Source organism: Brassica rapa, chromosome A09 (genome assembly GCF_000309985.2).
Source record: "Brassica rapa cultivar Chiifu-401-42 chromosome A09, CAAS_Brap_v3.01, whole genome shotgun sequence".
NCBI classification, from domain to species: Eukaryota; Viridiplantae; Streptophyta; class Magnoliopsida; order Brassicales; family Brassicaceae; genus Brassica; species Brassica rapa.
Genome location: NC_024803.2, coordinates 17,483,085 through 17,505,257, shown reverse-complemented (window position 1 = coordinate 17,505,257; position 22,173 = coordinate 17,483,085). Strand labels below are relative to the sequence as shown.

Below are 22,173 nucleotides of genomic sequence, written 5' to 3'. Positions count from 1 at the left end.
GGGGTGCCTTGTCTACTGTGTAAGGACCACCCAATTCCTGCCTTTTCGGTAGGAGATTTCCAAGAAGCGTCTGCAACACAGTAGAAGCATGTTTCTTGGGGGAGGATATCAGTGATGAGCTGAGGTTGCGGAGATGACGCGGAAGGCATGGCAGGTTCATTGTGGATAGGCCTGTCAGTTGGGTTGGACCACACCCAAATGGGTATGTTCAACTGGGTGTTTTTTTTTCTTGGCTTAAAACACCCACACCCATATTTAGCCCACACCCAACAGCACCCATACCCAATAACACCCATCACCCAACTGGACACCCAAACCCACTCATTTATAAGCAATTTAAATATTGGCCCAAATCTGTTTTTTTTTTCTGAACACATGCCCAAATCTGTTTAAATTCAATTTAAGCTCATTTTAAATATTAAACAACATTGAAATATGATAGAAATATCCAAAATTGAGTAGTAAAATTTTGAAACTTTAAAAAACATTAAAATTTTGAAAATCTGAAACAATCTCAAATGACTTAAGTTTTTAACAACACTGTTTATGAATTCACTTTGTTCCAGCTTTGTGACTTTGTCTCCTCTTATTTGCAGCCTGCAACAAAAAAAAAAAAAGATTCAACCTCAGATTTTTACCAAATTCTCAAGACAATTGCAGACGAAGATACAGATCTTTAGCAGTTATGACATGTAGCATAAACTTTTGCGGATATAAAAACCAGACGTGAGAAGATTTTGACCCAAGTTAATGAAAAAAAATATAGCAGATTAACTTCAGAACACAGTGTTAATGACATATAGCAGATTAACGCTGACATTAGCAATCAGAACAGAGTGTTAATGACCAAAGCAGAACACAGTGTTAATTAGCCTAACCTAATCAAAGTAGAGAGCATAAATAACAGAGAAGAGAGTCCAAGAGATACCTGAAGACCAAGCTGAGGCAGCAAGTGAATGAAAATGCTGGTTTCTGAATCCAAAACAAAACAAGAAACGAGATTCATTAGCCCACAAAATGCTTAGTTTTTTTCTATTTTGATCACAATGGTACAACTCAAGTCACAACAGAGCAATGGTTACTGATTCATAAGGAAGACGTAAGGGAGGACTCGCGGCTACGAAAATCTGGGAATGGAGAAGAGAAATAGTGGAAGAGAAGAAGAGAATCGTCTAATGGGAGAAGAGAAGAAGAGAACGTGAATTTTCAATTTTTCCCAAATTGCCTAAACCTAGAAATTAAGTGTTTTGGACCAGCCCAACACCCATTTGGTTTGGACCAGTTAGCCCATGGGCAAAGTGGGTTTTTAGCCCAGTTAGACCATAACTTATTTGGGTATGACCATCACCCACCCATGCTTGTTTTGAATGGGTGAACCCATGGGTGGCCCAACCAATTGACACCCTTAATTGTGGATCAGGGCTTCTCTCCATAGGTGCATGTCCATTATAGCCACCTTAATTACCTGCACTATGTGATCTCTGTTATTTTCAAAGAGTAATCGATTCCGCATTTTTCATATCGTCCATCCTAAAAACAATGCTAATATACTTTGCGTATCTCTTGCAAGACCCATAACTAGGTTTTGAGTAAACTGCAAGAGATTCAAGTCGCCACTTAATTTCTGATGAATGTCAGGACACGCCAGATTCCAGATCTCCTTCGACACTCTGCATTCATATAGTAAATGTGATATAGTTTCTACGCCCTCACCACAGAGCTGTCATTCGGGATTAACTTGACATCCTCTTCTCACTAAATTGGCAGCAACCGGCAACCCATTATGGAATATTTTCCACCAAAATATCTTGAGTTTCGGTGGAATATTTAGCATCCATAACTTATGCATGATTGTATTTCTTAATTGAGAAGAAGAGGAGTGTGGAACCTGAGTTAGTTGTGTTACTTCCGCATCTAATTGCCGTTGAACGTGATAGCCTGACTTCACCGTGTATGATCCTGTTTTGCTTAACTTCCAATACAGCAAATCTTGGTTCCCTGTCACACTTGGACGGAGACGCATGATTCTTTGAACATCCTCGTTCTGAAATAACTGCTGGAGGAGAGGCAGATTCCATGAGGAAGTTCCTGTAATAAAGAGGTCTTTGACCCTGAGGTTCGGGTGAACGAACCTTCCAGGACCTGTTGGAGTATTTTGCGAACCACCCAATAACCAGTTATCATGTCATATTCTTATTTGAGCCCCATCTCCTACTGCCCAATGCATCCCTTTTTGGATGATCGGTCGTGCCTGGATAATGCTCCTCCAAGCTAGACTTGAGGTCTGATAGCTGGAAGCCTCCATAGAGCATGTTCTTCTATAGTATTTAGCTTTATAAACTCTAGCTAAGAGAGATGAAGGGCAAGTAATTAACCTCCACGCTTGCTTGGCTAGTAAAGCTTTGTTAAAAGCCATCATGTCTCTAATTCCAAGCCATCCTTCTTTCTTTGAAGCTGTTATTTTGTTCCAAGCTATCCACGGTATGGAGTGTTTATCCTGAAAAGCAGACCACCAAAACTTTCGCATCGCTTTTGTTATTTTATGAACCAACGTCTTTGGTAGCAGGAAACATGACATCGTATATGTTGGTAAAGCTGTGATAACCGATTTTAAAAGAACCTCTTTACCAGCAGGTGAAAGAAACTTAGAGTACCAGCTTTCCAGCTTGGCTTTTACTCTCTCTACTATGAACTTGAAAACTTCTTTTCTTCTTCTCCCTATATGTTCAGGTAGACCCAGATAGCGACCAAATCCATCCACTTTTGTAATGCCAAATATATTGGAAATGTTTGATTGTGTTGAGAAGGATGTACCTTTGCTGAAAGCAATGGCTGATTTGGCGTAATTAATTTCTTGCCCTGATGCTTTGTGGTACACTCGAAGGATACGAGATAAATTACGACTCTCTTCTTCAGTTGCTTTACAGAAGACTAAAGAGTCATCTGCAAAAAATAAATGTGATATAGCAGAACCACTTCGTGATGCTTTGAAACCATGAATATTCTGGTTTCGTATGTTCTGATTGATCAGTTTAGATAGACCTTCAGTGCATAATGTACTCAATCATTGATTTTGTACTTTATAATATTCAGCTTCAGTTAATATAAACTAGATGTTGATGTTTCATCTTTATTTTTAAGTCCTCAACATCACAAAATGCTTAGTTAAACTTTGGAAGAGGCATCTGGTCTAAATAACATATAAACCAAAAATGTTCGATACATCTGCTTAGAGAATTCAAATCAAGATTGAGATTATTTTTGTATGTTTCATGGGAAAAAAATTATTAGAATGGGTTTTGAGATATTTAGTAAATACATTATAACTACATCGAATCAATTTTATATTTTTGCTTACTCTATTTATTTTTATTACATAAATAATTTTTTATCTTAAATTTCGTAAAATTACTTTAAATTATGAAATGTCGTTTACAGATATCCAAATTGAGGTTTGCATTATAATGAATCTCATAATCTCTCACGAAACCTACCTCTGATCACAAAAGAAAAACAGCCAAAAAGTAAGAATACTTTTCGAAGCTTCTAGGTCCATCACGTACACTTACTTGGATTAGTGTTTTCTCAAACCCAAAAAAAATCATCCCAACATAAATATCGGGATAAATTTCAAAATTATTTCCTACAATAAAATGTTGGAATAAAACAATTAAATGGTTACCACAAAATTATGGAAAGTCGGCAATTCCAACTAAATGACTGAAAATAATCTTCAATTCTCCGACGGTTATCTTTACCACCCACGTGTCACTACCATCTCCTAGTGCATCTGCTGTATCAAAATACGAGACTATCCCTAGCGTGACCGCGGCTACTTTCACTAATTTTAAATGAGGGGAGGGTATATATGTCATTTATCATCTACGTTCAACGACTATAAGATGAGGTTAGAGTTTAATTAGATTCATTGCTTGCTGCGAAGAAAATATAAGTGAGAGAGACAAGAAATGGCGACGGTACCTTTGTTCACCCAGTTTCCCTGCAAAACCATAGTTCCAACCTCTTCGAACTCCAAACTCCAATCAAAATCTCCGACTCTAATGTTCGTAAATCCAATCAACCGGCGGTCGGAGGCTAGAACCGCTGTCCATCGGCCGGAATTTAAGGTCCGAGCCACGGACGTCAATGACGAGTGGGGTCCTGATGCGTCGGAGAGAGGATCGAACGTGTCTGTGGCGGAGAAAGAAGCAGAAGAAGCCATTGAATCCGTGGAGGAGACGGAGCGGCTAAAGAGATCGCTAGCGGATTCTTTGTACGGGACAGATCGAGGTCTTAGCGCATCGAGCGAGACGAGAGCCGAGATCAGTGAGCTCATCACGCAGCTTGAGTCCAAGAACCCTAATCCAGCTCCTAACGAAGCTCTGTTTCTCCTCAGTGGCAAATGGATTCTCGCGTAAGTTATATGTTTTTGCTGTGGAAAGGTTTCTGGTTAGTTCGGTTCGTTTAAAATTGTGCCGAGTTGAACCCAAAACAAATTTGGTTTAGTATTTTAGTTCCTTTGTGAAAATTCTGCCATAGCTTTTTTGTTTTGTTTAGATTTTAGATTTATCAAAAACTCGCTTAATTTTGTTATTTAGGTTAATTACGCACAAAAATTTTGGTTAGTTTATTATGTCGGAATTTGGCTAAAATCGTCAAGTTTTGGTTTTAATTTTTAAAATAAAAATCTATTGTGAACCGAATTTAAAACCGAATCTGAACCGAATTTAAAACCGAATCTGAACCGACAACCAAAATTTTGGTTCAGTATGTTGCAAATTTGCAGGCCTAATTATTATTAACTAGGTGATTTAACCTAGATAATGAAGCATTCTGCCATGTCAAGAACTTAAATCTGTAATGTTAATCTCGTTGCAGTTACACATCGTTCGTTGGTCTGTTCCCGTTGCTCTCACGTAGAATCTCACCGTTGGTCAAAGTGGATGAGATCTCACAGACCATTGATTCCGACAGCTTCACCGTACAAAACTCTGTACGGTTCGCTGGTCCCCTTGCCACCACATCGTTTAGCACCAACGCTAAGTTCGAAGTCCAAAGTCCTAAGCGCGTCCAGGTTCTCATCAGATAATCACTCTTATCTTCAATATTTATTATTAGAATTATTACAAGACAGACTTTTATAAGATCAAATGTCCGAGTTTTGCATAACCTAATTGAGGTTTTTGTTTCGTTTGCTTGCAGATCAAGTTTGAGCAAGGTGTTATCGGGACTCCTCAGCTAACGGATTCGATTGAAATCCCTGAATCTGTGGAGGTTCTTGGTCAGAAAATCGATCTCAACCCCATTAGAGGATTACTCACATCTGTCCAGGACACGGCTTCTTCAGTGGCTAGAACCATTTCAAGCCAACCACCACTGAAATTCTCTTTGCCTGCAGACAGAGCCCAGTCGTGGCTGCTCACTACTTATCTCGACAAAGACCTTCGGATCTCGAGAGGCGATGGCGGAAGCATCTTTGTGCTTTTCAAAGAAGGCAGCTCTCTCTTAAACCCTTAGAACATTGTATAGCAATTTATACAGAACCATGTCTGTATTTAAAACCATGTCTATATTTAATAGTATTGTACGTGTTATTGTTGTAGAGTTGTGATGGTTTTTGTATAGTCGGGGTTTAAATGTTTGTTAAGTTTTGCTTATAAAGTTATAAAAGGTGTCTGATTCTGTTATTACTTAGAAAACGGGTCTGTTACAGAACAGGGTATCTTCTTACATAAACTTCTGATCTTTGCTTCTTGTGTCTCTCTGCTCATCTCTAGTAGCTTCTCTTGAGTCCTGAACCATGTAGTTGTTCGGCAAGAAAGCTATCAGGGCTTATCCGAAAATCTAGAATGCTGGTCTGATTCAACGGAAGATTAAGAAAATGAAAGGCTATATAGTGTCGCTTCTGCAGCACAATGCAGATTCTTGATTTTTTTTTTTTTTTTTTTTTGTCGCGGTTTGCTCTGTTTTTTGCTATTTTTGTTTTTCCCGTTATGCTTTATTTGTTTTTTTTCTAAGGTCTTGATTAATAGAGTATTAGCAGTAGCAGTATCACTACAAGAAAACATATTTTTTACGAGGGCAATATACGTTGTAACTTCGTCGTAAACGGGGTGTTACGACGAATGAACCGCGAAACACGTTTCGTCGTAAAACGCCCGTCGTAACCGACGTTTCGTCGTAAATGACTTGTTAAGTTTACGACGAAATATATTCCTCGTAAAGCGCAGGGCAGAGATTCGTCGTAAACGACACGTAAAATTTCGTGGTAAACTCCACGTAATGGATTCGATGTAAAGCACACGTAAACATTTTCGTTGTAACACCCTCGTAAATGTTTCGATGTAAACTCCACGTAACATTTCGATGTAAAGACCACGTAAAATCTTCGATGTAAAAGACTCGTAATTACTTTCGACGGTAATCAGTTGTAAATGTTTACGTCGAGCCTACATCGACGTTTCGTTTTATAATATATTTTGAATATTATTTTTAACCTCAAATATATATATATAAATTTGAATTTATTTAAAATTCTGAATTTTAAATAATTTTAATTTTAAAACGAAATATGAAAATAAAAAAACATTTATAAAAAAGCATTTAAAAGTCATAATATTTAAATTCATAATACAAACCAAAATATTAAAAAAACTACATATCATCGAAGTAGTCGGTGGGGTTGCTCGGCTGTTGACGGGTTGGATCGGACTCTTGGGGATCTCGTACTGGCAACCCAAGAGCGGCTCGTCTCTGACTCAACATTCTCTGCATAACCGGGTTTTCCACGGCCATCACGTCTAGCAAATCCTCAAGAGAGTCTAAACGAACCTGCTGGCTATCCATTCGAGCTTTCATCTGAGAAGTCTCTTCATCCCGTCTCGAAGTGTATGACGAAGTTGCCCTTGCAACTTGGTTAACAGAGCCTATACCGACTATTCGTCCCTTCTTTCTAGGAGCCAGCTATAAAATTAAAACATATATTAATATAGTTATTAAAAATAATGTAAACAAAAATTTTTAGTTGTACTACCTCTTCGAAGATTCTGTCGGCTTCTTCGGTGGACAATGTGACGGGTAATCCATCGGGAGACTCCTGAGTTAGTTGCGTCTCCCGTTCTTCAATCCGAGTAGCCACTGCTTGAGCGAGTTTCTCAGATGCAGGATCCACAAAAACTCCGTCGGATGTGGCGTGAGTCATCTTGAATAGGTCAGACAGAGATGGTAAGACTCCCGTCTTCTCCAACTACAAAAAAAAAATATTAAAAATTATATTAATTGAATATTTTAAAATAAATATTTAAAAACAAAACTTACAACTTCTAGACGGATGCCTGCATGTGGTTTTTGGCCGGTTCTGTGAAGCATGGGCAAATTACCATCTTTATCCTTCGTTCTTCGAGAAGCCGAGCACGAATTGGCCTTTTTGATCGAAGAGGGGTGCTTCCAGTAGGCGATGAGGCCATCCCACACATCCTTCGTGAGCTCAGTGGGCTTTCCCTCATACCCGTCGAGCTCCCACTTGTCCTTCCAATCGGAGACTGTGTTGCAGAAGCGGATCTTTGCTTTTGCAACGAATTCCGCCTTCACCATCTCGGTGATTCCCAAAGACCAATGCCACTTTTGCTGAAACACAAAAAATTTGAAAAAATTACAATTAATAATAATATTTAAAAAATATATACATATTTAAAAGTGAAAATTTAATTAAATTTAAAAATCTTACCGCAAACATTTTAAACCAAGTGATCTTAACGTGATTTGGAGTCTTGCTCCAGTTCGGATATGCCCCGTCGTAGTAACCCTTAATCGTTTTCGAAACGCTCCGGCCAACACGGTTGTTAGCCCCAAACCTGAAAGGAAAACAATTTAACCGTTAAAAAATAAAAATAATTTAAATTTTAATGTAATAAAAATTAATAACTTACCAATAAGTTCCTCGGGGTCTATCGGGGTCTAGAACATCCAAACCCTCCCGTCCAGGCTGGGCAAGCAAATCCTCTACCGTATATCTCGCGAATGGGGCATATGAAGGCACACGCAAATCCGGATGAACTGCACCTTCTGGGACAGGCTCAGGTGCAGCCGCTGGAGGAGGAGGTGGAGGCATATGCGGTGGAGGCATTTGCGGTGGAGGCATATGCGGTGGAGGAGGACTCCAAGCAACTCTCTGAGAAGGCTGAGAGTCTGGAACTGCGGTGGAGGATGATGGACCGGAAGACGATGGACCGGAAGAAGATGTACCGGAACCATCGTCGCCAAACAAATCTCTATAGCTAGGTGCTCTGGATTTTCTTCTAGGAGCCATCTAAAAAAACTAAAATAAATTTAATCAATTACGACATAATAAAAATATTATTCCGTTACCTAACTAATCACCTAAACTAATTACCTAACTAATCACCTAAACTAATTCCGTTACCTAACTAATCACCTAAACTAATTTAAAAAAAAAAAAGAGAGAAGAGAGAGTTTACCTTAGAGAGAGCAAAGGAATTTGGGAGGAATGAGCGAGGCAGCCTCGCTCTCGGCGTCTCCTTATATAGATTAGGATTCGTCGTAAAAGCGACGTAATTTTACGACGAATTTACCAGGCCCGCGTTTTTCCATTTACGACGAACTTACCAGGCCCGCGTTTTTTCATTTACGACGAAATTACCAGGCCCGTGTTTTTCGTTTTACGACGAAATTACCAGGCCCGCGTTTTTCCATTTACGACGAAATTACGACGCTTAACCCTAAACACCGAGAATGAAATCCCTAAACCCCAAAGTCACATATCATCTAACATCATATCTTATTTCATACTACTTCTTACTCTTTCTTTTAGAAAATGTTACAATAGAGAAATCCAACATTTGATACATATATTACATCACTCTAAATCGTTTTCGTTCTCATCACTATTACATCACTCTAAATCGTTTTCGTTCTCATCACTATCATTACAATCATCATCGTCGCTTCTCTCGAACTCGTCTTCACGTGCTTCATCTGTCGCATCTTCGGGAATATCTTCATATTGAAAGTTTTGCGGGTCGATCAAAAGGATTTCATCAGTTGGTTGTTCTGGTACCTCAACTTCAGTGATAGCGTCTTCTTCTTGCAAGGGCGGTTCTTCTCCAACGACAATGCGTCCACGAGGTGTAACTTTGATAGCAGTTACCCAGTTTATCCCGGAAGTTCGAAGCCGAGGATAAGGAAGGAAGCTAACTTGCTCGGCTTGTGAAGCTAAAATGAAAGGCTCAAATTTGTTGTATCTTCTCCCAAAATTGACATCCACAACACCAAATTTGTTATACCGAATCCCTCGGTTCACAACAGGATCGAACCATTCACATTTGAAGAGGACGCATTTTAGCTTCAATAACCCCAGAAATTCCACTTCAATAATCTCCTGCAATATCCCGTAAAAGTCTGTTTCACCTTTCACACATATTCCGTAGTTACTCGTTGCCCGATGTCTCCCATACTCGTATGTGTGAAAGGTAAATCCTCGTGTGAAATACATAGGTGATGTGGTGACCTTTGCAACTGGACCTTGAACCAATTCGTGAAACCATACGGGATAATAAGGATCGTCATAATCAACCTGCAAAAAACATATATATATTCTTAAACACTTACTTAATTAATATAATAGTATGAGATATATTACCTGTGATTTTAACCACTTGACAAAGTGCTTATCTTTACGTGTATCCACATCAGTTGCAGATATTCCTGGTATTGCTTCTTCAACTTGAGAGTTGTGGGAAATGACATATATATAGAGAAATATGGTAAGTTTTACATGGATTTTACATAGAAAATTTACAACGCGTTTACAACGAATTTAGGTAAGTTAAAGCACATTGAATACACGTTTTCACCTTTATATAACGGTAACACGATTCGTTGTAATGTCGATGTAACGTTTACAACTATTTCGCATTCCACGTACTTTCGTCGTAAACTTACATTGACTTTACGACGAAAACGTTTCGTCGTAAATTACCATGGAGTTTACGACGAAGTTATGTCTCGTCGTAATTGCGTTGTAAAGCGTATGTAAATTTACGAGGAAATTATTTCCTCGTAAAACGCCGTTGTTACTGCTACGTTTTCTTGTAGTGTATGCTATAGAAGCAGTTTGCTGCAGGAGCTGTATGCTTTTGCTAAAATGTTTAATTGGATGATTGGTAAAACCCCTGTTCGAAACTACGCTAGGCGCTAGTCGGGCGGTAACTTCGGGCCTAGCGAGTTACCGAAAAATCGGGGATTAAGCGGGATATACGCGGGGCCTAGTTTTTAATATTTTTTTATTTTATTTAATAATTAAAATTAAATATATAACTTAAATAACATTATAATGTGATAATTTATATACACTCAAATTTATATCAATAACTAACTTTAATGAAATCAATTTTAAAAAATATATATGTATATAAACAGGTCTAGACAATAAATAAGGAATTAATTAGAGATTAGTTTTTGTACTTTTATTATAAGTATATGCGTATATATATTGACATATGCGTAAAACGTCAATGAGTTGATGTCTCCAAATGGTCAAGACCACTTCTATCACGCGTGGGCAACCTGAGTTCGATACCCCATCTGTGCAAAATATTTGTTTTCGCATTATAATGTTAAGGCACAAGAGTCCCACATCGGTTACACAAAAAAAAGGAAGAGAAATACGACTCTATATATGTCTTCTACATGAGATGTGTTTGTTAAGATATCGGGCTTCAGTAAAGCCCAAAGATATCACTATTAAATAAAATTTTGGGCCGATTAGTTAGTTTGACGGGCCGACTAATCGCTTTATTTGGCCGATTAGTCTGTTTTTGGGCCGACTAACTGGTGTCCGATTTTATTGACCGATTTGGTCAAAATCGCAGCAGTAGTGGTTCGAGTAGCGACTAGGCGGACGCCTAGGCGGCTAGGCGCCCGCGTTTTTGAACAGAGGGTAAAACAGTATGAGCATGCTAATATATATATATATATATATATATTAACATATAAAATTAATTATTTTATTTAATAATTAAAAAATTATGTTTATATTGAAAAATATTATTTAAAAAAAAATTATAATAAAAATATCTATTTTTAAAATAATATTTCACATTTAAAATAAATTAAATTATATTTTAAATGTGAAATACTATTTAAAAAAAATATTTTTATTATAAATTAATTTTAGAGATCAAAATTTTATTTTCTGGATATAAAAATGCTAGGAACTTTTTTGCATAATATAAAAATGAACTAAAAAAGAATTACGTGGAATGATTTAGGATAATGAAATCAGATGTAGTTCTCATAAACATGAAAAGTCGGTTTATACAATTGTCTATTTAATATTTTATTATTTTTAATATTAAAATATTTTTTTTTCTAAATATGTTATAGTAACATCAAATATTGATGTTATAACAAGGATTTTTTATGCTAAAAAGAAAATTAAAACAAATCTTACTTATTTTTTTTGTTTAATTTGTCTAGAGTGCTGATTGTCAGCATTTGAAGTATAAATTTTTACGTAATTTTATTGTATTTTATGATTTTAAAGAACAAATCCTTCCAATTTAAAAATCTCTAAACCAATAATATAGATGGATAGTCTAGTTCATTCATCCCCCTATATATTAAAAGAGAAGTCACTTTAGTGAGATCTCGTGACGTGTCGCTCATAGGTGAAGTTTCAAAAAAATTGTTATAATTTGATTGGTTAATTGTTTTTAGTTTTTATTTATTTAAATTAGATCTAAAAATTTAAGGTAAGTCTAAAAACATTTAACATCACTTGCCATATAATTTAAGAATATTACAAATAACAATTTATGGCAACTACATCTTGAAATTATAGAAAGATTAATAATGTTATATTTATTACTTTTAATATTTATAAACTATAAAATATAATGAACAAATTTTTATATAAGATAATTATAATAGTTTTATACTCAACTTAATGAATTGTATTCGAATCTAATTATATAATAACTATTTTAAATATTACAAAATCCAAACATATTTATTAATATGATTTTTAAATTATTTATCGTTGTTTACAGAATAAATTTATCAGAATTTTAAAATTATTTATATAATATTATAAATTATTTATAAAAATATAAATGCTACTATATATTGATTGAGAAGTCACATAAGTGATTTTTTATTACGTGTTGATCATAAATAAACTCTTCAAATTGTTATAATTTGATTGACCGATGATTTTTAATTTTATTTATTATTATATCTAAAAGGAAATGATAATTCAATTACCACTTTTCAAATAATCTACATAATATTAGAAATAATTATTTATGGTAACTAATTGTTGAAATTATGAAAGAGTAATAATAAGTCGATCAATTTTTTTTTATATATTTATAAATTAGATAAAATAATAAACAAAAGTGTTTATTTGAATTGATATAATGATTTTATATTCGTATAGAAAGAATTATATTTGTATATAAAGTATCATAATAACTATTAATGTCTAATAATTCAATGCATGCTTTATAAATCATTTATGAAATTATAAATACATTTATAAAAATCAGACATTTTAAATTATTATAAGAGGTTCTAAGCCATTTATAGAAGCTTACACATTAATTTATGAAATGTATTTTGAAAATTTATCCTCCTATTACAATATTTTGAATTTCTTTCATTTTAAGGGTAAAATTCCTCAACTATGTTTACTTAGTGTAGAAACCCCTAAACTAAAGATTTACTGATAGTAATAGTAATTATGACCTATCAGAGTTTAATTCATTAAATAAAGTTAATTTATGAGGTTTTTCATTAAATACTTAGTTTGAGGTTTTATGATTTACTGTAAATCATCTCTGTTGTTACAATGAAACCAATGATAATAAAACTTAGGTAATTCAAATCTCTCTTTTATATTTCATAGCTGATTTTTTTATTGGGGTTATGCGTTGAAATATTTGTTTTTTCTCAATTATATTTTTCTGATGTTTTAAGATTAGTGTTAAATGTGATCGTTTTCTAAACGTTCTAATGTATTCTTTGTTCATATTAACATAGTATAAATATCAATATGTAACGTCAAATCTTTAATATTAACCATATACATGTAACATAAGTATTATATAGTTGTAAATAAAATATCAATTTAATATTAATGTTAATGCCCGCACATGCGTGCGGATGGTCCACCTAGTTGCTCATTAAATAAGAAGTCTAGTTCATTAAATAAAACTTGTTTAGAGATTTTTATCTGAATTAAACTTTGTTGAGCTGTTTTAAGATTAGAAATCTACCAATAATAGCAATCTATCTATCTATATAATATTATTTGAGAAGTCAGTTTTCTATGTGTCGCTTTTACATTAACTCTCACGATGGTTGATTACACTGATACTCTTAATGAATTAAAAATATTACATTTAAATTTTTATTATTTATTTAGTTTTCTTTTTAAAATTTTCAAAAAAACATATACATATAATAAAAAAGGAAAATTTTAATAAAGTTATCTAAAAAAACGAATTTAGAAACGAAAATATATGTGTATATAATATGATTTCAAAAAAGGAAAGTCCACAAAATAGTAATATTACATTAAAAAAATATTTTTAAATAACATGAATATACTTTTTAAGTAATAAATACCTTCTTTATATCTATATTTTCTTAGATGAAAAATATAAATTTGTATACAATGTGATTTCATTAAAAACAATTTACACAGATTATCTTGATATTAGATAAATAAATATTATTTCTTTTAAAACATATTTTTTAAAAAGACAAAAAAATTCAAAGTAATATAACTATTTTTTATATATCTATCTATTTTCTTAGATGATTACATTAAATAATTAACTAACAGAAACTGATATATGTTTAATTGACTAAAAATAGTTTACAATTAGTATTATTGAAATGCTTTATTTTTTATTTTTATATTTAGTTGACTATAATATCTTTCAATTACAGAAGAAAAAAAAATCGATAAATTATATGTTGCTTATATAATATTATTTTCAAATAAAATCACAATTATGTTTACTGCTTATTTTAAGAGATATTAAAAAAATTTAAAAATAAACATCGTTTGATCAAATAGTTACAAAATAGTTTAATGAGGTAGTTATAATATATTTTATAATTATTAAAGTTATTTTTTTCTTAATATTAAATTTGCTTTAATTTTTTTTGTGGAACTTAATAGAACCATAATCAAAATACCAAAGGCATAAGTTATTTAGAATTTATAAAATATTTTAATTATTGTAAATATTGATATGTGTTCATGAGTTTCCAAAAATGTATCAGCTACTTATATATGTAATTTCATAATGATCATCGCTTTATTTTCTAATATTTTTTAAAATCATCAACATATAATTTGATAAATATTATGAAAATACATGCACATTTAAGAGATAAATAAAATTAATTTGATTTGATTTAATTATAATAAAAATAATTATACTTCATTTTAAATTTGAAAGAATATATGTAACTCAATATATTCACAACATGAGTGATTCGACTAATCCAACTTATATCTAAAATCATAGATTTAACTACCATAAGAATATATTATTTTATAAGAATAGTAATCTATTTTTATAAATATAAATCATAGGACAACTCAAAACATATTAAAAATGAAAATAAAATATTAACCAACTGCTACAATTTAGTTCTTTTGTAAAATTTATATATATGCATGAGACTTTAGAATATTATTGTTATATTAATTTATGTAATTTATAATCAGACATTTTAGTTTATTTTTTAATTCATTCTAAGCACAATATATCTTAAGTTATACATAATCTTCATAAAATATATTTACATATCTAAGACAACAACTACCTAAATGCAATTAAGAAATTAATCAAAATTTTAATATATAGAATAAAAATATTACAGTTGAATTCAGAGATGAAATTCAATCCAAATGATAACTAAATCGACTATAAAAACAATAAAACCGATCATATATAACATATATAAAATCATATGTATAATTAAAGTAATATAATATTATTAATATAAATGATGCATGCAAACTATAAATTAATTTGAAATTAAAAGTAAATAGCAATCAATTATTATAGTATACTTACTTTAGAAATATTTATATTCGTGCATGCGCACGGAAAAATCATCTAATTCCAATTAATTCCAAAGATTGTGAATTCCAATAAAGTTCAAAAATTATGTGTTCGTTTTAAAAGTTGTGACTATTTAAAATGAAAAATTGTGACTTTTTATATAAGTATCATTTCAAAATGAAAGCAATCTCAATTAATTTCAAAGAATTAATGTTGAAAGGTTATGTGTTTTTATAGGTATTATAATCTATACTATTAAAGCAGGATCATATTGTCATAATTACCTTAGGGGCATGTTTCTTTCACTAACATTGCATGTTTCATTAAGGGCAATTAAGTAATATTAATAACAAATCTATATTGGGTCATTACTTTTGGATCCAGCCCAAATCAAATCTCTTTTGGGCCATTTGGGCCTATTAAAAAATCAGATTCAATTCTCACTATTTTTTTTTCCTTTGGGCCATTGAGTCGAAGTTCAAATAATTTTTTTTCAACTATTCTTAATTATTATTTTTTTCTTTTCTTAATATAATTTAAGCATTCATAAAAATAATTGAATTTTTTTATTAAAAAGTATAAATCTTTATTAAAAGTATATAATTTTTTAATTAAAATATTAACCCCATAATAAAATTAATTTATCAGAGTTATACCAACTTAATTCATTAAAAAAATAAAGTTTAATTTTTTTAACATAAATAGTCATTTAAAATGAAATACGATAAATAAAGATAAATTTTTTAAGTCTTTTATAAAATAAAACACAAATATATGAAAATGTGACATTTACTAAATATTTGTCAATTGAAAAAAAAAACAAAAATAAATCCGCGCTTTGAAAGCGCGGGTCAAAATCTAGTTAATGTTAAAGCTTGTGTCTTTTTTTTTTAAAGTTCAACTGATTCTTAAAAGGTTACCAAAATATTAAAAGATTGTATCTTTCCATTTTAAAGGTTGGATTGATTTTTTAAAAGGTTATCAAAATATCGAAAGGTTGCATTGTTTCTTAAGAGGTTATCAAAATATTGAAAGTTGCAAGAAGAATTCCATGAGGGATTCTGCCTTTAGTTTTCTTAAAATTTACAATGCCATGCCATTTTTATATTCATGAATAACAACATTAATTATTTTCAAAATATTTATGGATACTATCTAGCTAATTACCCATCAACATTCCATATAAATATTGCATATATCTCTTTGTGTGACCCACATCATTTATATTTTGGCTTTATTGGACTATAGAATTAAAAATTTAATAATGCAACACAGATTATAAATAGTGGAAAATCTTTCACACCGTGACATATAGTTAAGTTAAGATTTCTAAGGTAATAAATCTCAAATTAATACTAAATTATGATATTTTAAACACTGTAAAAACTGAACAAACTAATTTCATCTAATATTTTAAGGGGTTTTTGCCAAAACTAACCCACAACTTGATTTTAACTCCAAACCTATACCCAAACTTGAATCAAATGCAAAACTAACCTAAAAGCCTAGTGAAATTACAGCTCATCCCTTTGTGACCAAACAAAAAAACAGAAGCCATTTTTACGAATATAGCCCCAGTAAATCGTCTGAGTCGTCTGAGATGTTGGAAGTCGTCTGGACGACTGAAGTGTAAGTCGTCTGGTACCAGTTTATTTTAAAAATAATTTATAAATCTCGTAAAAAAATATTTTGATGCATGAAAAATAAAAATCAAGTAATTATAAACAGTTTTAAGTGATATAAATTAAGATATGATAAAATTGATTTGTTTTGAAGATAGATGAGTAGAAATAGTGAATCATGAAATACTTTGGTTTAGGAGTTTGGCAAACATATGTTGTAGTATTGTATGTATTGTTAGGGTTAGATTTTGGAAAACTAAAATGTTTTCATAAACAAAATAATAATAATATTTAATATATACATATAATAAAACACAAGATATATTAGAAAATATAATATAAAATATAAATACATGTTTTATTTATAAAATACAATTAAATATGATTTTTTCCATTCAGTTTTAATTAACTTTTATAATAAATTAGTAATCATGATTAAAAATAAAATAATAAATAATTAAAATGATTATTTTAAAGTTAATTTTGAAATTACATCTAAATAGTTTTAGTTTTTTTTATCACAATTTTCTTTTGGTGGCATAGTATCAGATCCACGGTTTTTTGATATTTTAACAAAATTTTAATTATTAGTTTTTATTACATCTAAATATTTTTATTTCCGACTCATCGGGTTCATCGGTGAAAGCACGTGTGTAAAATAGATATAAAATATTTATTTCATCAAATTTAAATAATTTGGTTAAAAATAATGAATACGTTAAGCGCTAGTTGAAAGATAAATATATAATACAACATAAATCAAAATAAATAATCAAAACAATTAAAATACAATTACATAAATATAAGTTTTCTATTTATGTGTTCAACGACATATATATTATGCATATTGAAAGATAAAAATATATAAAACATATACATTTTATATGTGACTTAATGTATTTTTGACAAATAAAAATGTCCGTAGGTCAAAATCTACTTACTATAACAAAGATAATTAGAAAATATCTTTAGTAAAACTTTATTTTTCCTTTTTTGAAAACAAATAATAAGAAAACCATAGTTAAGCAATTATGATCACACTTTGGCATATCGGAATATTCGGAGATTGTAATTCATTTTACCTTATTTTGAGAAACTTATCCAAACATTACCTGACAATTATCTGACATTCGTAAGACCACCTCTTAGGAACAACCACTACCCATGGCGTCACCGTATGACTTAACTGGAGAAAACATCGCCGGGATCTCGATCAATCCTCCTGCGAGCCGTGTGCCTTCTGTTTACAGTGAAGTCCAAGTGAGTCGTATCGATCACGCGCTCCCTCTTCCTTCCGTTTTTAAAAGTCCCTTTAAGATCGTCGATGGTCCTCCGAGCTCCGCCGCTGGAAATTCAGGTCAATTGATCATCCTACTGTCTTAATTACTCTTACTAAACCGGATCCGCTGGAGTAAACCGGATTATGTCTCTTCCAATTTGATTTTGATGATTGGTTTGTTGCAGAGGAGATTGCGAAATTATTTCCAAATCTGTATGGACAACCATCGGCTTTATTGGTTTCAGACCAATCTAATGATGCAGTTCTGTCGGACCAAAAGCTTAAAGTTGGTGTGGTTTTGTCTGGTGGACAAGCACCTGGAGGACACAATGTTATTTGCGGAATTTTCGGTTAGGACATTTTCTTTTTATTTTCATCGAACCAAAAGGTTATAACTGTTGTGGGTTTTGAAGTGTTTGTGTTGTTATTGGTATGGTTAGATTACTTACAGGAATATGCGAAAGGGAGCACGCTGTTTGGTTTTCGTGGTGGTCCAGCTGGAATCATGAAAGGGAAATATGTTGAGCTCACTTCTGATTTTGTGTATCCTTATAGAAACCAGGTATATAGTTAATGTGGCTTCTTGTTAACAGAAGTGGAAAAAAAATAACTCATTGAGCTTTTTGTTTATTTTTCTCGGTTCATGAGGATATAGAAACTAAATGCAAACCGACAATCGTGCGGCTTATTTTTTATTTTAAAGGAATTGTTTTTTTTTTGGGAACATTATTAGAGTTTTACCGACCATCTTATCCAAAGAAAAGAGTGAGAGAGAGTGATGACTTCTTGCATTTAATTTTACGTACTATGTATATACAATAATTAGATCTTTGTTTTATTCGCTGAATGAAATCTATTGGAAGAGTCTAGTCTGTAATGTAATACACAAAAACAATACAATTTGTTGGGTTAAAATGAACAATTTGGTTGCGTTGGGTCGAGTCAAAAGATTAAGGAATTGTCAAAACACTCTTTTAAGATTTTACTAGTGTACTTTCTTTTCGGTTCAGTGTGGTTTTGGTTATGGATGTTTTATGTCTAGGTTCATTGGTTAAAACACTCTTTTAGTCAAAAGATTAAGGAATTGTTAAAACACTCTTTTAGTAACGACCATGATTCGGTTTATTTTTGTTAAATTATTCTCAAAGAGATTTAATCGGTTTATTTGTCTTCAGCTCGGTTTTGTTTTGGTTTATTCGGATATGGAGAAAAGAACCAAATGGGTTTTTGTCTTTTCAGTTCGGTTATTTAAGTATGGAACTGGTTTGGTTTGGCTTGGTTTGAATTGATTTAAACCTGATTGGACACTTTCAGTTCAACATGTTAAGATGTCTTGAAGAATGGTTTGTTAGAGAAGTCAAATTGATCATGAAGAGTAGTAGTAAATAGAAGCTCATATGAAGTAAAGAGTTGTTTCTGCGTTTATTATTATTATTGATAATTTATGGGTGTGTGCCTTCTGGCAGGGTGGGTTTGATATGATATGCAGTGGAAGAGACAAGATCGAAACTCCAGAGCAGGTAAACAAGTTTCTTTTCTCCTTGAAGCTTCTCAAGATCTAAAATGTTTGGTGGCGCTTTCATCGATAGAATTAGCTAGCAATAGCATATCGGTTTCCTACACATTGCAGTTTAAGCAAGCTGAAGATACTGTAACAAAGATGGAATTAGATGGTCTGGTGGTTATTGGTGGCGATGACTCCAATACTAATGCTTGTCTCCTCGCTGAATACTTCAGGTACATTTATTCCAAAGAGTGACCATTAGATAAGTAAGTACGAGCTTTCTCACTAGTTGATTGGTAACTTTCTTATTCGGTTTCCAGAGGTAAAAACATGAAAACTAGGGTTATTGGGTGTCCCAAAACAATCGATGGTGATTTAAAGAGCAAAGAAGTCCCCACCAGTTTCGGGTTTGATACTGCTTGCAAGGTAAGTAAATTTAACATGGATCTCAAAGAAGCATCACTTAGTAATGTCTTTTCCTAGTAAAAACTTATTAATGGCTTTGTATCATTATATTCATGCAGATATACTCGGAAATGATTGGAAATGTTATGATCGATGCACGTTCCACTGGAAAATACTACCACTGTAAGTTTATCTGGCCCTTAGCAAAATTGAATATATTTGATACAAACTACAATTTTATTTCATCTGTTAATTTGCACATACAGTTGTACGTCTCATGGGCCGTGCTGCTTCTCATATTACACTTGAATGCGCTTTGCAAACCCATCCAAACATTACCATTATTGGTGAAGAGGTAACTCTTGCGTTTCTACTCAAGCTTTTTATCCACACTTTCAGTTTGCTAAGTATTGGTTTGAGAACTATAAACTACTTATGCAGGTTTCGGAGAAGAAGCTAACGTTGAAAAACGTTACGGATTACATTGTTGATGTGATCTGTAAACGTGCTGAAAATGGTTATAACTACGGTGTCATTCTTGTTCCTGAAGGTCTAATTGACTTTATCCCTGAGGTATCCAATAAATTCTTTAGATTCTCTAATAAGATGATTCTTACATCTTTTCTTTTCTCAATGTTTTTGTTCTTCAACTTCCGTTTATATTTTCTAGGTCCAAGAGCTTATTTCTGAACTGAACGAAATCTTAGCCCAAGGAAACGTCGATGAAGAAGGACAATGGAAGAAGAATCTTAAAGAGGAGACTCTAAAGCTTTTTGAGTTTCTTCCTCAAACAATTCAGGAACAACTGATGCTTGAGAGAGATCCACATGGGAATGTCCAGGTCTGTTTTTTTGGGACCATCCGGTTTAGCAAAAAACCGATAAAAATCCAAACTCAAAACCGGTTTATGTTGCATATGTATGTTAATCAGGTGGCTAAAATAGAGACAGAGAAAATGCTGATTCAAATGGTTGAAACAGAGTTAGAGAAAAAGAAGAAGGATGGTTCATATAAACGCGAGTTCATGGGGAAATCACACTTCTTTGGGTATATTACTTAGCCTATAACATATATATTAGTTACTAATTAGCATAAAAAAATATAGATTAGATACTAATTAGCCTCAACATCTGTTATTGTCATGTGTTTTAGGTATGAGGGAAGATGTGGACTCCCTACAAATTTCGATGCAACTTATTGTTACGCATTGGGTTACGGTGCTGGATCACTTCTCCAGAGTGGGAAGACTGGATTGATTTCATCGGTTAAAAAAAAAACTTTTCATCCTTTCTTGAAAATAATCATAGAATGTTTCACTATTTCAAGATTACTTATATTTATCATTTGTGTTTTTCTTTTGCAGGTTGGGAACTTGGCTGCTCCTGTTGAGAAATGGACAGTTGGTGGTACACCGCTAACTTCATTGATGGATGTTGAGAGAAGACATGGTATTTTTCAATTTTTTTTTTGAAATCTTCGATAGTTCTTTTTGTTATAACATTAATTTTTTATGTTGCAGGTAAATTCAAGCCTGTTATCAAGAAAGCTATGGTTGAGCTTGAAGGTGAAGTCTTTTAGCTCAAAACTTTATCGTACTCGTTTGCTCTATCTCACACTTCTGGTCAATATTCAGGCGCACCGTTTAAGAAATTTGCGTCACAGCGTGAAGAATGGGCTTTGAAGAATAGATACATTAGTCCTGGTTTGTTCACATACTCATCATGACTCTGCTTAAAGTAGTAATTGTTTTTAAGTCTTCATTTTTTATCTTATTCTCCAGGTCCGATTCAGTTTAAGGGACCGGGATCTGATGCGATAAATCACACTTTACTGCTTGAACTCGGTGCTCAAGCCTGACAATTTTTGTTACTGTCAGATTCACTCACTTTGTTGTAAAAACTTTGTAGTAAGAATGTTGTGACTTGTGAGTCAAGTAAACCAGCAGGTGATCATTGTGTTGTAGCTTGTAAGTCTTGTGTTGTGATGGAATCTTGAATAGGCATATGATGGACTCATGTGCTACTAAATAAAAGTTTCGTAAATGTCAGATAAAACTTAAATCGGATTGGATTTACTTGGATTCACCAGAACGTCATCAAAAACATGACTTTCTTGGTACTTTGGATTTTGAAACACCGCAAATTAAGGCATGTGGCTTCTCAATGGATATCAGCCTCACCATTTAAACAAGCTACAAAAAGATTGTCGTCGAAGGAGTCATCTTTGTTGTAAGAGCATCTCTAAAGGGACTCTATTTTT

The 22,173-nt window shown here is 32.5% G+C and overlaps 3 protein-coding genes and 1 long non-coding RNA gene across 4 annotated transcripts; 2 read left to right on the top strand and 2 right to left on the bottom strand.

Annotated features, from left to right (window-relative positions):
• Window positions 1-376: 376 nt before the first annotated feature.
• LOC117128597 lies at window positions 377-3,677 on the bottom strand. The gene is made up of 2 exons (XR_004451963.1): window positions 929-3,677; window positions 377-597 (listed from the first exon to the last, which is right to left on the bottom strand). It is a non-coding gene; the product is annotated as an uncharacterized LOC117128597 (long non-coding RNA).
• Window positions 3,678-3,916: 239 nt separating this feature from the next.
• Window positions 3,917-5,694, top strand: LOC103839852 (probable plastid-lipid-associated protein 1, chloroplastic). Its single transcript, XM_009116340.3, has 3 exons — window positions 3,917-4,414; window positions 4,879-5,074; window positions 5,203-5,694. The coding sequence occupies exons 1-3, from the start codon at window positions 3,969-3,971 to the stop codon at window positions 5,515-5,517; spliced, it is 957 nt and encodes a 318-aa protein (XP_009114588.2). The 5' UTR covers window positions 3,917-3,968; the 3' UTR covers window positions 5,518-5,694.
• Window positions 5,695-8,755: 3,061 nt separating this feature from the next.
• Window positions 8,756-11,800, bottom strand: LOC117128596. Its single transcript, XM_033281331.1, has 2 exons — window positions 9,659-11,800; window positions 8,756-9,592 (listed from the first exon to the last, which is right to left on the bottom strand). Exon 2 carries the CDS (start codon window positions 9,509-9,511, stop codon window positions 8,912-8,914), a length of 600 nt encoding a protein of 199 aa, XP_033137222.1. The 5' UTR covers window positions 9,512-9,592; window positions 9,659-11,800; the 3' UTR covers window positions 8,756-8,911.
• A 5,990-nt stretch (window positions 11,801-17,790) lies between these two features.
• On the top strand, window positions 17,791-21,979 carry LOC103839851 (pyrophosphate--fructose 6-phosphate 1-phosphotransferase subunit beta 2). The gene is made up of 16 exons (XM_009116338.3): window positions 17,791-18,083; window positions 18,191-18,355; window positions 18,446-18,567; window positions 19,472-19,525; window positions 19,636-19,742; window positions 19,830-19,935; window positions 20,034-20,097; window positions 20,181-20,269; window positions 20,356-20,487; window positions 20,585-20,755; window positions 20,846-20,961; window positions 21,067-21,178; window positions 21,278-21,362; window positions 21,434-21,478; window positions 21,548-21,616; window positions 21,695-21,979. The coding sequence occupies exons 1-16, from the start codon at window positions 17,891-17,893 to the stop codon at window positions 21,769-21,771; spliced, it is 1,707 nt and encodes a 568-aa protein (XP_009114586.1). The 5' UTR covers window positions 17,791-17,890; the 3' UTR covers window positions 21,772-21,979.
• Window positions 21,980-22,173: the final 194 nt, after the last annotated feature.